The following is a 14,816-nucleotide window of genomic DNA, read 5'->3' on the forward strand; positions in this document are numbered from 1 at the left end:
GTGAACAATTTACATCCATGTTTTAATTAGGAGAAAGTATACATTGAGTATCTGGAATAGCCACATATTCGGTTTCTTTTTAAATAATTACGCTTGTTTTGACAGATGAATGCTGTAATTTCCATCTCCTACCAGAAGGGTAGCGCTATATCAAATCAGAGTCAGCTGTTCAACACTAACAAGAGAAGAAAAAGAGTGCGGGAAAACTGAAGCAAGTGAAGGAAAGGCGGTAGGTAGGTTATGAGACACAAAGTTTACTTCCGCTAAATTGTTATATCTCCCACGGTTATGTGTTGCTCATTTGTTATGTTGGTATTATTTATGCAAAGTCCAATATTTATGCATCGTTAATCGCTCTGTAAATCCTGTAATTATTGTCAATCCCGAATCCTGGTGATCGCTGTCATCAGACCAAATTGCAAAAGTGACGACATTACTTGGTACACTATGAGTCCTCATGTATCTAGATACTCACTGACGTGTTGTCGAAACTTAGTAACTGACCGTTTTGTTTCCCTTGTTAGAAATAAAAACGACATCATGAATAATGATACCGAGGTCAAGAGAGGGATAGCTGCCGTATGGGAGACCCTGCAATGTCCTATTTGGTAATTATCATTAAATCGGCTGTTTTAGCCATTTGATTGCACGGGACAGGATTTTTCCGTGAAAATTTGTTTCTAATATTTTAACTTCCCCAACTAGTCTGGATTTGATGACTCAACCTGTTTCTACCAAGTGTGACCATCAGTTTTGCAGGTAAGTGTCATTTCATGATCATATTTAGTCCACATATTTACTAAGAAACGGAATGCCCTTTAAAAAAATGAAAATCAGTCTGCCATAAACCCACAAACATGATTTTATTAGTACCTGCACAACACTTTTGGTCACCTCCTTAGGTTTTGTATGCTGAAACTGTTGGAAAACACCAAAAGAATAGCAGCCAACTGCCCAGTGTGTAAAGAAAAGATAACTAAGAGGTTGAACATTTAATATTTCACTGATAAAATCATTTTTTTGTTCAGCTATTCCGAGCGATCTCTTTTTCTTCTGTGTAGGAGCTTGCGGGAGAGTCAGAGTTTTCAGAGACTCATCACAGGTGTACAAGATATGATTCAGGCATATGAGAATGACACCGGCACAAACTGTAAGTATTGCACAGTTGCCATTTTAAATAGCTCAACTCAAAAGGGTGACTTAAATATTCTCCACTGACAGATTTCACAGGACTTGCTCAGGAAAAAATGCAATCTCAGTAAGTGTGATTTGTTCACAATGGGGATCCCATTTGATTTGAATTTTCACTAATGGCTATAATCCCTTTTTTAACTCAACGCAGTGTCACTGATGACGAGCAGTTCGATAAATCACCGAACAAATTGGAGGGTGTTGAAAAGGCTCTTTCGAGTTGTCACTCAACGAAAGCAGGTGAAAGCTTAGTTGGAGACAAAGTTAATGATATGTAGTTATTTCCCTGGTTGTTCATAAAAGAATGGAATCTATTCATTTTAGCTTCAAATATACTATAGAATTAAAATATACATAACGATAAATATATAACCCTCAAGGATAAACAGCTGGGAAGATGATTTAATTCACATACATAGTTTGTCATTTTTGTCATTCAAAGTATTGTTGTGCTAATTCTTAAACGGTTGCATTTATTCATCTCTTTAGCCCTTCAAGGTTTTGCAAAAGTCATGGGATTTGATCATTCCGATCCTTTGACGACAGAAGGTGAAGTTCAGGAAGGAGCCCTCAGAGACTCTGTTCCAACTACACAATGTATGGAATCAAGGGAGGCACCAGTCAAAATCTCTAGATTTGTAACTCTAAGGAAAAGACGAAAGGACCAAGTTGTGCCAGCGGTTTTGAAAAATCAAAAGCTAATGCAATCTGGTGGACAGAAAAGTGATCTGGAGATTGAGGAAATCTCTAAAAAGAAGAAGATGGAAAGTGTGGAGAAGGTTGCTGAGTGGCTCCTGAAGGTTCCGGTTGAGGGGAGCCTTGTATTGGATGACCCTACAGAGGTTGCTCAGTTTTCAGATGATTTGAATTGCTCCCATTCACTTCAGGACATCAATACATTCCATCATAAGGAGCAGGTCACCAAAACCCTTGAAGATCAGGTTTTTGGGGCCACCTACAAACGAGAGCGAAAAAGTTACCCAGGTGCCACCACCAGGAATCTATCAAACTCTTCAGGAAAACAGCCCAGGTTGACTAGCGTAACACTTCCTGATGTCATGAAAAGCCCTGAAGAGAAAGGTGAAGTGCCAACAGCAAATATTCACAGTGAGGATGTAGACAGTTCGCCGGAAAACAATGAAAATGACCAAATCGACTTTCACAGCCTTGAAATCGTTCATCTTAAACGCAAACCAATAAAGAGATTACGTAGTGCTTTGCAGCAGGATGACTCTGATTTACAAACCAAAGCTAAGATGGAAAGTCTTGGGCCGAAAAAAACAGACAAGCGTAGAAGTTCCTCGGAGAGAAGCAAATTCACCAAACATGTAAAACCTCTGGTGCTTGTCGGCGTGCAAAATGACGATGACCTCGCTAAGAGTAATCTTCCGCAGGAGGCGGTTCAGGTTCATATCGAGAACTACCCGAGCAGTGAGGACCAGGAGTTGGCCGTCACAACCTGCATCAGGAGAAGCAGAAGCAGAAGGCTGCTGTTGCAGCAAGCTCCCATAATTAGTACTGCAAAAGAGCAGGGTGCAAACACACTCAAAAGCCTTAACGCGAAAGGGCCATCGGTCCTCTCTGCTAAAACTAAATGTAAAATTAACGGATGCGTTTATGACAAAGAACTCTGCACAATTGAAAACATGGAGATCTCCGGTTTAGAGAACCCTCTTATGGAAGTCCCTCAAACTGAATCCGAGGCATGTGCAGATCCTGATCCTCCTCCAGGCCCAAATTCTCCAACTTTTATTGGAGTTCCTCCAGAAGAGCCAGTCCCTTGTTTGAGTCCAAATGCACCAACAGAAAAAGAGAACTATAATGATAGCACTATGGAAACTGAGGAACTCTTCAAGAGCTTCAAACCCACCAAAATGAAGTCTCCCCTCACAACTCAGCAGGGTGAGAAGTCACCCGTCAAGGAAGTGAAAGACAATGGAACATTGATTCTGTCGGCTTCAAAGGAGTCTAAAAATAACAGATGCGAAAACATGGAGATCACGGTAGTTTCTGTAACTGAAAGTAAAGCATTTGCTGATCCTGACCCTCCCCCAATCCCATGTTTGCCAAAAGTCAATGGGGTTGTCCCGGAAGATCCAGTTCATTGTTCAATTCCCAGTAACCCGAGAGAAAAGGACGAGAACTGTAACGATAGCGAGATGGACACCGAGCAACTCTTTAAGAGCTTCAAGCCCATCAAAAGGAAGTCATTCCGCCTCACCCGCTCAAACGGGAAGCAGAGTCCGAGTGTGGATGAAAATCCTGTGCGCACTTTGGAAAATAGTAACCCTGCTAGATCAGGGGTTCAGTGTGCCAAAGAGCAGAGAATACCGAGGTTGGACCTGGCCGACCCATCACCTGGTAGCGATTTGAACCCCCCGACCAATTTTCCCTCAAAGAAAATGGATTCTGAAGCGATGGCTACTTCAGTTCTCCTTAGGAGTACCGTCAGCAGTGTCCTTAGTCCCAACAAAGTGGAAGCACGTGAAACGGAAAGCCCTGTTGTGTCCTTCATCCCCCAGATCGGGAGTTCTGGACTCTGCTTTCACGAACGGGAGCGCCAGGAAACCCCAGAAAGCATGTTGGAAACTTCTACAAGGGAGAGTCAAAAGAACACCACAGAGAGTCACACTGACGCTGGAAGCAGTTTGGTGACTGCATACCAACATCTTTTGGAGACCGACTGCTCAATGACTCCGGACGGACTCGACGTCCCACTGGGCCTACCGTCCTTGGGAACGGAGACAAGCCCCCCGTTGTCCAACCGGAGCAACCCTAGACGGAAAACGCAAAAGAGGGCCCGAAGGCTGCAGTACACGTCAGAGTCACAGAGCAGCTTCAGTCAGAAGCTTCCCACTTTGACGCAAATATTCCACAAGGTCGCTCCACCTACTCAGGGCGATTGTGCCGCTAAAGCTAATTGGCAGGAAGCTAGTACTGAAGCTAATACGCAGGAATCCAATGCTGAAGCTGACGGGAAGGAATCTGATGCTGAAGCTAATGGGCAGGAAGCTCTTGCTAAAGCTAACGGGCACGAATCTGATGCTGAAGGTGACTGGCATGATGACGTTGAAGTCCGTGGCCGGAGTTTGAGTCTCGACTACTTTGAGGCCAGCCAAGCATCTGTCGACTTGTTTGACCTTCCATATGAAAGTAAGATCATGCAGGATCTACAGAAATGTACTGTTATACTGACAAGTGAATTTCCCCCAATTCTATTCATTTGCAGATGATGCACCAGTGAATTGTGCGAGCATTTCTGCGGACTCGTCACAATTCGCAACAGAGCTTCTCGTCACGCAGGTATATTTGAAGAAGTTGTCGCCATTGACAGCAATAGACTCCTGTGATTATGGGTGTACGAACGTATAATATGCAAGCATTTATGCATGCATTTTTCCCTTTCCTCCTATAGAGGGCAACAAACCCAATGTTGCCATTAAGATGTCATTTACAGTCTTATGGATTGCTTTGTTTTTTTGTTGTTGTTGAAAAATGTCACTGTCAGCAAGTTTTTAAATTGCATTTTATTTACAAGGGCCACAGAGGAGATGTTTGTTGTTCCCCTCATCAATCATCCTGCATTCTCCCTTTATCTGTCCACTGTCAAACCTCACTCTATTTAGGTTCATATCTTGACTGCCTACATTCACAGAGACTATTAGTTTTAAACTTTTAACTTCTATTGACATATATCGCCGTCACTGGCAGCCATTGAGTGAATATTTTACTGACAGTAAAAACATTAACAATTAAACACCCTTGAGTTTTGCAATCATTAAGTAACAGCTAAGTATAGTTTCCGCCTCCGCTGATTGACACTTATTTTTACGTGTGAACTGAAGGTGGCATTCCAATTTTCTTCTGCCCTCAGTTCAATCAATTGTAAAGTCTGCTTTTTTTCCCTTCCCCTCATTTGCCAGCAAAAGATGGAGATGCAGAAAGAGCTTGTTAGGCTGGAGAAGTTGATGGCTTTGGTGACTGAGGTGCTTCAAGAGAAGGAGGCCAATCCTACTGTGTGTAAGCAGACCACTGTTTAACACATGACTATACTAGATTAATATGAATCTTTTTTTTAAGAAAGATATTAATCAAACTAAAACTAAATGGTCTATAGGGCTTTTTTTGGGGGGGGGAATGTTATTTAATTGAGTCATAGTTGGTTAAAATGTATGAATTTGTTGTCTGTCTGTCGTTAGGCCCAGTTGTGAAAATATCTGATGTACGTGACCTGGATGAAAACCATAATTCAGACAGGTTAGTAATTTCAGGAATTTTCTGGACTATAAGTTGTACTTTTTTTTCATAGTTGTGCAAGGCCTGCAACAGACCAAAAGTGCGACTTGTTTTTTTTTTAACACGTTATTCAAAAATATTAATTAAGACATCTTATATAAGGGCAATGACAGGTTTGTTGCTCCAGTATAAGATGTGTTTTTAGATAGCAACTGTGTTCAAAGCAGTTATTTGAGACAAATGCACGCACTATTGAAAAACTCATTAACTTATTCATCGTAAAACAACAACGCACAAAATGTAAGGGCAACTTGACTTTTTTCAGGTTGAATCTAACATATCCTTGACAGGGAAATTTTAAGTTCACAGATCCCTTTTAGATTTGGACAGAAATTGCTTCTTTGTAATTTTCATGAGAGCTATGGTAACATGCCTGTTTAGGTATTTTTTTCTCACTGCTATCTTCTACAGAAATAACCCTTATTTATCACCTCAGATAATTGGGTAGGTGTCCCCTCTTCTAGTAGAATGATGGGCAGGTAATCTCTCCAATGAACCCCACATCTGCTCCCGCGCCAGAGAGATTAAAAAAAAGCAAAAGTCATTACTCCCTGTATCTTCTATCATTTCAGAGCACTTAGAGAGAAACTTGTGTTGCTTTGGTAATCTATCTCCCGCTTGACTGACCCCCCCCAGTATCCCCCCACCCCGACACACACACACACACCTAGAACCCTTCGAGGCAAGCGCTTCTAAGTGCTCCATTCCGAGCTAAGAGGGGCTGGCGGATGATAACTTAAAAGGGGCTTAGCGAGATGAGCTTGTTGCAGAAAAGAAGAAGCAGGCAGAAAAGTGCGCCACGGAAATAATTGCAACCGGCGTTACGATTTGCGGGTTCAGTGAGACAAATTAATCATTGTTTGACAGTGACGGTGGAAAAAAAGCAAGGGTCATACTTGTGGATTGATTTACTAAAAATAATAGCATGTTCTCTCCATTCTAGTGGGGGATTTTGGTGCTAAGATTTTTGCAGTGGTAGATTTTTTTTTTTTGCCCTGTCATTTTGCTACTTCATTTTAATTGTGTTGTTAGTACTTGTATTAGTTATTTAATTTGGTATTTTTTTTCTCGTACACTGACAGTTTATCTCATTTCATTCTTTGTGAAAATCATGATGTTTTCATTCTACTTGCTTTTCTGTTTTTTTAGTTTATTTTTTTTCTTTTCATCCCACATTAAAGAAAATAAAAGATTCGCCTAAAATCACATCACAGTATGATGTTATTGTAAAATTCTGACTTGTTCGCAAAAGGATTCTACTCCCTAATGTTTTAACTATTTCTTTTTGAACAATAACTTTTTACTGTCATACAGCTTTACTCTCACTCATAGTCTTTACTTCCAAAATTTTAAACTTCTATTGTGACCTAACTTTTATAGTTTTCTCAATTGAATTGGAAGCCTAGCAAAGGCAGCCAAAGAATTTATAAAATTCCGGACACATTTTTAATGAAGTATCCTTTATTTTGCAGCAAAACCCTTGCAAGTGTTACGGAGGAGCCAGATCGACGTCCTCATAATGTAGAACAGTTTTCTCAGCCCACCAAAGAAATGCGTAAGCTTACAATTCTAACATCCTGTTGCTCATTATTTTACACAATTATTTATTCATTCCCCTGCATAGCGACAACACTCTCCGCAGCTGAGAAAAGAGTCGCCGAATCAAATTCCACCTCCAGCGACAAGGAGAACAAAACTCCAGAGAGGGACCGAAACAGAGCTAAAATGGTGCTCGTGTCATCCGGTTTGGCCCCCGCCGAGCAGGTGTGTGCGTATTCGCCTGGCACAACTGCAATTATCCAACTTAATGGGAGCTGGGTTGTCGAGGGGCGTGTCGCCTGTGCCAATCACACCTGGCTTTGTCTCAGATCACCGTAAAGAGGTTTGCCAAGAGACTCGGCGCCCGTGTTGTCTCCCGGGTGACGGCGGAAGTGACTCACATTGTCATGTGCACAGGTACGTGAGGACACTTAGTGCTTTGAATGTGAATACATCTTTGGAATAGGCGTGTCGTCATTTGTAAATTCTTCATCCATTTTTTTTAATGTATTCAAATCCATGAGTGGAATGTTTAATGTCTATCAGGGCTGCCACAAATCATGTTTTTATTTCGACTTTTATTTAAATCACATGCCATTAACAGTTATATTTTTCTTGGCTTAACATTTTAGCTGTAAATATGCACTGGAGACAAAAACTGCACTGGGAAATTTTATTTTTCTGGTATTTGATTTCAAAACCAGGCGTCATTCATTTAATGTGTCATTTTAATAAAATGCGGAAGTCATATTTTTATACCTTTTGGCAATCTTGATGGCTCTCTGAGGAACGCCATATGTAGTTAATGGTAGGACCGGGCGATAATAGACTGACACTGTGGCTCTACAAATGATGTCAATCAATTTTCTTATCGATTAGGTTTGGTTAATCGTGCCGGCTCCCACAGCCTACCAAACATAATTCCCTCTACTGTCATTGTGAATCATAGGCTACCGCTAATTGATTGAACAGGTTTGACAATTTACTGCTGGTGTACCTGCGCCTTGGGAAAGCGTTAATAGTTTTTCTCAAGCATTTCAAAGAAGCTCTCGCCGTCTTAAGTTAGTACATTAACAGAACATTTTAATTTCCAACAGTACTCTTTGATTTGTGCCTCTTCCCCACAAAAGCTATTTGGAGATAAGGCGCAGACCTCATTCTCTTGCTCGTCACTAATTACCCTCCCTGATAGATTATTTTTAATTCGCCGTCTCGAAAGCGCCACATTGCAACGAGGCCTTAGCAGGCGGTCGTTTCTCTGGCATCCATGAAATGGGGAGCACTAAGCCACCTGATTCTTGCTGGTTTAACATTGGAAGGTGTGCTGAATTGATAAAATCCTTAAAATTGGTAGACATTCCATCTACTGGGAGGTTCAAATGGATTGAATGTCTATAGCCATTAATGGCAGTGAATAATAATGCTGGAAAATAAATTCCTGTCCCTTCATTTTTCTCCCCAAGATGAACAACTTGTATGTGAGCGTACACTCAAGTACTTCCTTGGCATTGCAGGCAGGAAGTGGGTGGTGAGCTTCAATTGTAAGTATTGTCCTTAATGATCCTTTTTATGCCTTACTCACTGCTCTGTCGTTATTTATGAGACAACGCCTCCCATGGTTTAAAAACAATAGGGAGGTGCTCCCAAATAAGTCCCCATTTATTCCTTTTTTTTGCACCTTGCAGGGATTGCTGAATGCTTCAAGCAAAAGAAACTCTTGGACGAGGTAACCCGCCCCCTTTTAAATCTCCATATTGAAATGAGACGGCATGACGAAGCTTTCCACGGCGGTTCCTACGATACACGTCATGCATTATTTGTCAGGCCATTTGCTTTTGTGATTCCCGTTAGCTAGTGTAATGACTCCACTGCATCACAATGAGTTCATTATAAAAGTAAATAAGTGTTTTTCCAACTTGCTAGCATGTCTGAATTCCAGCTTCTTCGGGATGTTTTTTTTTAAAATTATAATTAATGCATTATTGTTTTGTCATCCTCCCCATGCAGAATTTATATGAAGTGAGAGGTGACGTGGTGAACGGGTCCGACCATCTTGGCCCAATGAAAGCGCGCACCAGCAATGACGATAATGTGAGTGCACAACTTTAGAAAGCAAAGTTGCTGTTTTGATTCATTTTTCGTCGCAATGAAAAGCGCAATGCAGACCAAAGGATTTTATCACTTAATGCCAGTTGACACGAATCTACGCAAGAATAGTGGCAGGATCGAAGTGCAGCTTAATATGGTCGGGAAAATTATTGATAACCGGAAAAAGAATAAATACAAGTCTATGTATGTAAAGCAGATAGTAATGAGGTGTCAAGTGGGTCTTATCTAAAATGGAATTCTAGTTACAAATTATTCAATAGAGGATTCCATGAGAATGCCTTTGTTTTTCTTCTTGTAGTTATTGCTTTGTATTCGGGGGCTGAATACACAATGGTGGGGAGCGAGAAAGACATTTTTGTTTACTCAGGAAGGAGGTTTTGCAGTATATTTCATTGTTAGAAATAGCGGTAACTTATGTTTAGTATTCAAAATTATTTTTTCTATTTTACCTATTGCCTTCAGATATAAGGAGGGCATGGAAAATATTTTTTTTAGCTATATCACCCAGGCCTAGCTGGTAAAAGTTGGTAAATTGACCAAATGTCTGATTGTAACTCGTAAAATCCATAGCATAAGGCAAGGTATTTCAATTGATATTTCAGGCTGTGATTTTAATGCAAAATCCTCCGCATTGGTTAGAATTAACATGCTCACTGATTACCTGACGCTCAAATATCCCCCGAAGGACATTAACTTTGTCTAAATTAAAAATCTGTACTACCGAGACTTTCATCAAACAAAGCGCCTCTGGCTGATGATCATTCTCAAGTGACAGGAGAGGAGAGAAAAAGTCATTTTTTTTCCTCCCTCCTGATAAAGCCACATTTCCCCACCCTACGCATGTATCTGACCTCATGCTGTCTGATTGATGTGGCCACCAAGGCTCAAGGAACCCATTTAATATGATTATTTCCTACTAAGTGAGGTGACCCTGAATGTAATAAAGTGCTTGTCTTTGTTGTTCGATGGGTTGTTGTTCATTTTGCACGTTGCCTCCCTATTTTGTTTTTCAAGTAGACCATTTTAGACAGTTATTTTTTTGTTTCCTCAGCTTCTCATGAGGGACTACGAAATCTGCTTGCAAGGACCTTTCTTAGACATGACCACAGGTAAACATGAACTCATTAACTACCATTCTAGTTCATATACGATTATTAACTGGACATCAAACTGCCTTTTTTGGACATCATCTAAACTCGTTTTAACTTAAAATGGGCAAATTTTGCATTCTTTTATTTCTGAAGAAGACCAAAAAAAATATCGTCACAATTGTGTATTTTATTTTAATATTAAGGTTGACGCATTTATTGATATTTAATTGGGGTGAAGATTTTCAGACTCTGAAAAATTCCTCGAAGGACGCAAAAAGTTTGGGAAGTTCTCTTCTCACCACAACAACACATTTGTATCTGTTTGTGTTTATTCCGTGCTGTTATTTGCTGTTTGCCGAATGCTAAATGTCTGTCAGTCGCAGTGATGTCAGCGTCCTGCAGGCCTGCCACAGGCGTCGGCACAGCACCAGCTGACTTCTGACCGACATTACAACCAACTTGAAACATTCGCACTTGTTATTATGCTGTACATGTTGCTGAACCTACATTGGGGTGCACTCTAAAGTTTTGGCTTCAGCAGCTCTTTAAATGAATGTAAAAAAAATAACAGCATGGATCGTTGTCAAGCTATTTTTCAAAATGTTTTATGAATAGAATAATGGGAAAACGTGACATAGGCTTAGTTGAATTAAAGACTAAAAATGATCGTGTTTGTATTTGGACGTCTATTGACGTTAGTATGTTAAAATGAAGTACTTCACACCCACATTTCAACTTGCAATAATCGGTGCGTTGAATACAGAAGTGCTTGTAATTGTCTTTGGTGCATTCTATCTTTGAAAGTTGCTCACCCGCATGCTAATAAACTTGCCAAGCTGGAATGCCCGAGGAAATTATAATGGAGTGAGGACTGGCATTCTGGCATCACAGCATATAATCGCTCATTTCCTAGCACCACACAATTACGGCGTAGCTTTCCTTGCGTGCATTTGCATTTTGATATTTTAATGTTTGTTGCTCCCTGTGTTTTTGTTCATCTCCCAGAGGAAATGGAGTGGATGGTGCAACTGTGTGGAGCCACGGTGGCCAAAAGTCCACTTGAGCTCCAAAGGAAACGGGTAAAACTGTCTTAAAAACCAAGATTCTTCTTAATATTTTGTTTAATTTTACTGTCATGTTTATTTCTTAGGAAGCACAGGGCACATTTCCCAAAAAACAAAGTTGGTAATGTCAATATTAAGCTAAATATGAACGGTTCAGACGAAAAACAACTTCATACAGTTGTATCAATGTACATTTTTATGATGCATCCTACTTGTTAATCATTACTCTTTGTAGAATTATTTTTAATATAGAATATAACCATTTCAGGGTGTGTCCCTTTACTTGCCATAGTTGGCAGGGATAGGCTCCAGCACCCTCACGGCCTTTGTGAGCATAAGCAGAATTGAAAATGAGCAAATGTATAACATTTAATGGATAAATGAATAAAGTCGTCTTCCATCACAAAATCTATACAATTAAAATAAAAAAAACAAATACAACCCTGCTTTTGCTCTTATAAGTCTTAACTTTGACCCCCACCCAACAAGTTTCCATTGACAGCACTAAATGTCCAATTAATTGCCAGACTTTCCTCATCAAAAAGGATTGGACATCTATCACAGTCATTTGCAGGCAAAAATTAAATGACTACCCTATAAAGGCTTAAGAATATATCAATATTAATTGCCCCTATTGCTGTGGGTGTTACTGTTTCAATTTTAATGATCCCATCTTGTGTATATACATTTCATATCCAGAGTGGTGTATTATTTAACTAAAGTACATCCCTGCACATTGTACACATCAGTAAAGCACTTGCCCTCTGTCAATGCTGCAGTTCTAATTACTATTCATAGCTCCAACCCAGCTTGGCTTCGCTACTGGGTGTTTAGTGGAAAGATGTTAAATAAATGAATGCCGAAAGTAGCAGTAAAGCTGCGTGGATGTGTTTTCTAAGTCTCTTATTTTGTCCCACAGAAGTCCAATCAGCTGGTCATTGTTCAGACTGGATCAGTGCCATCTTCGTACAGCTGTAAGTTTCTTATCACACTGATTTCCAAAAAGTAGTATGTTGAAAAATGTGTTTAAACTTTTCAGTTCGATTTGTATTACAACCTGATTTTATCCACAATCCTCAAAAACAATTAGTGTTACCATTCAGTGTGAAACTCGCCACATCTGACAGACGAGGTGGCAGACGTTTTTTTTTTTTTTTGAACCCGATGCAACAGATTTGCAGAGGAGAGCGAGTGTGAAAATTTTTGGGCAGGAGACAAATGACCAAGCGCAAATGTCAAGTGTGATGTGATACAAAAGGTTTGGAGATTTGCGAAGGCAAACAGAAACTACTAGCGGACAAAAGAGTATTGTAGTTTGTTCTTTAGGGCTGTAAAAATGAACACAAGATGTATGTTTAACATTTCATTGTAATTCCATTGACACCCGTTTTTATTCACTTCACAGGCCTCTCGAAACAAGTCCCTGTTGTAACTCGTGGTTGGTTATTGGACACCGTGGGCACCTATACCCTCCAAGGTTACGGCAACTACCTAGCGTGAGCTAAAGACATCTTTTACCACCTATTTATTGGGAAATGTTCTGTACAAATTCTAGAAACCTGAAGCGCCATAGACATGTAAAGTAGATAATAAATAATTAACCAAAAATCTAGTTTTTGGTGACTTTTCTAGTTCACACTATCATTCCAAATGTAAGTTGAAAACTGCATTTTATAAACAGTAGATTTGAGATTTAACGTAACCCAGTCGCAATAATTGGCATAGCGTTGTAAGAATGAACCACAAAATCATGAAAAACATTATATATTTGCAGTGATTCTTCTACCATAATGCTAATAATGAATTAATAATGATTGTGTTCTGTGTGGCTTAACTGTTTTGTTAAACTGTGCTATTTCCAAATATTTTGGTGCATTACTCTACATAAGGGGTGGCAGTCGAAAGATTTATTATATAACAATTTTGTCATTCCATCAAGCATTATATTGATTATTAAGGAAGAGAACTTTAACCCTTCGTAACAATATGGAATCCTTTTACAATATCAACAGCTTGTCCAATTACATAACTCAGTGCATACATCAGTATGTAACACTTAGAGTATCAAAATTAGTGTTGTTTCAAACAACTGCTGGCAGCAAAGACGTACAACAAGCAAAACTGAAATGTCAGCACCTCTTGGAGGCATTTCAAATGCCAGATGTGCTGTTGCCAAGTTGCCACTTTCTCCCAGTCAGCTGTTATTTTTTTATTTTTTTACTTTACACCCTGCTCGAAGCTGTGAATGGGTCTCGTTATAAACCTTAATTCAGTGGAAAGGAATGTCTTCCTCATCTTGTTTGAAGGAGTCCTATCACAAAGGTTATTTACAGTGCACACGGAATTTAGTGATCACGAGGTTCTCCTTTAAGTGTTTAATGGATAAGTGTAAGTGAGCGTCTTTGTATATGAATCAGGCCGCTTGTGGAAAGCATCCCAACGTGCATGATACTCTTACCGGCTAGCGGACAGGAAATTTGCACGTGCACACATAAGCGAACAACTAGCCCAGGGTAAAAAATTCCACAACAGCAGCAGAAGGGTGGACATTCTTGTTCAGCGTTTCGGAACAACAGAACGCGCATTTGCAGTCATGTGGCATCTTGATTTCAGCATTGTGAGCATTTGCACTCCCGCGTTTGAATTTTTAGACCTGTAAGATCTAATGAGATGCAATAGGAGCATCTCATCTTAGTGACTTCTCAGTGTAATGTTTTGTTTTGAAGTTTTCCGTGGTATTTTCCTACCCATGTCAGCGCATTTGACCTCACACTTTTCCGCTACATATATTTTTAATCCTTATAATTCTGGCTTTTGCATATTTGATGACTCACTCTCCTTCTCCCATCCCCCCTTTTTTCCCCCAAGTGACAAAGTAACAATTATCCCTGCGTCATTGCCATTGTGGCGCATCCGTCGAGTGGCTGTTGCTTGGTACCAGCCTTGCTTTAATTCCCTGTCTTCTTAAATCCCGTATGATCTAGTAAGTGCAATAATCCCTCGCCAAACTCATCAAGCATCAAATTTTCTGTAAAAAGAATCAAATTAACCGCCGATGATGCAAAGAATAGTCCATCGTTGAACCACTCCCTCGGTTTAATTCTGCCTTTCTCGACTCCAAGATGGTGTCGTCAAGAGTGTTTGTTGCATATATTTTTTTGTGGTTGCTGTCGCTCACCATTAGAATAAAAGCTCTGTAACGATCCAGGTGCAAAGAAAATTTCATCACCCGCCAAAAATAATTTATACGGACTGGAAGGCTGCAACCTTACCCTTTCCAATGTGTAAACGCTTAACTGTTGCCATGGCAACGTTTAACGCAACAGCGTGCAACATGAAAGAAAAAGTGGTAGCCCCCCTGAATTGACCCACCTGTAATAAAAAAGCTTTCTGTGGATTTTCTTAAAGCATTATAATGTCCTCGCTCGCACCGTATTCTTAGTTGTCTTCGTATAACTGTTTTTCCTTGAACGTGGCTACGAGTGAGGATATGACGGATGGCTGTTTACAATATACATCCAGTCTC

At 40.1% G+C, this 14,816-nt stretch overlaps 1 protein-coding gene across 3 annotated transcripts; it reads left to right on the plus strand.

The window, feature by feature from the left end:
- Positions 1 to 32: 32 nt before the first annotated feature.
- Positions 33 to 13,022, plus strand: LOC144092525 (uncharacterized). 3 transcript variants are annotated; one of them, XM_077625383.1, is made up of 21 exons: positions 33 to 229; positions 525 to 608; positions 706 to 759; positions 903 to 983; positions 1,062 to 1,150; positions 1,222 to 1,258; positions 1,343 to 1,431; positions 1,681 to 4,344; positions 4,421 to 4,494; positions 5,115 to 5,211; positions 5,391 to 5,448; positions 6,960 to 7,042; positions 7,112 to 7,251; positions 7,356 to 7,443; positions 8,490 to 8,567; positions 8,712 to 8,752; positions 9,034 to 9,117; positions 10,187 to 10,244; positions 11,232 to 11,305; positions 12,210 to 12,264; positions 12,696 to 13,022. In XM_077625383.1, exons 2-21 carry the CDS (start codon positions 541 to 543, stop codon positions 12,788 to 12,790), a joined length of 4,107 nt encoding a protein of 1,368 aa, XP_077481509.1. In that variant the 5' UTR covers positions 33 to 229; positions 525 to 540; the 3' UTR covers positions 12,791 to 13,022. The 3 variants fall into 3 exon arrangements, with proteins under 3 accessions (XP_077481509.1, XP_077481507.1, XP_077481508.1); XM_077625381.1 differs by having other exon boundaries at positions 33 to 233; positions 12,696 to 13,021; XM_077625382.1 differs by lacking the exon at positions 33 to 229 and adding an exon at positions 240 to 440.
- Positions 13,023 to 14,816: the final 1,794 nt, after the last annotated feature.

The sequence above is a fragment of the Stigmatopora argus genome, chromosome 18 (assembly GCF_051989625.1).
Source record: "Stigmatopora argus isolate UIUO_Sarg chromosome 18, RoL_Sarg_1.0, whole genome shotgun sequence".
Taxonomy (NCBI): Eukaryota; Metazoa; Chordata; class Actinopteri; order Syngnathiformes; family Syngnathidae; genus Stigmatopora; species Stigmatopora argus.

Bases quoted from the DNA above. Each gene is read 5' to 3' on its own strand.
- LOC144092525 (XM_077625383.1), top strand. From the start codon at position 541: ATGAATAATGATACCGAGGTCAAGAGAGGGATAGCTGCCGTATGGGAG. The intron at 1,259-1,342 runs GTAAGTGTGATT...AACTCAACGCAG, and splicing joins CAGGAAAAAATGCAATCTCA to TGTCACTGATGACGAGCAGT. The intron at 5,449-6,959 runs GTTAGTAATTTC...TTTATTTTGCAG, and splicing joins GAAAACCATAATTCAGACAG to CAAAACCCTTGCAAGTGTTA.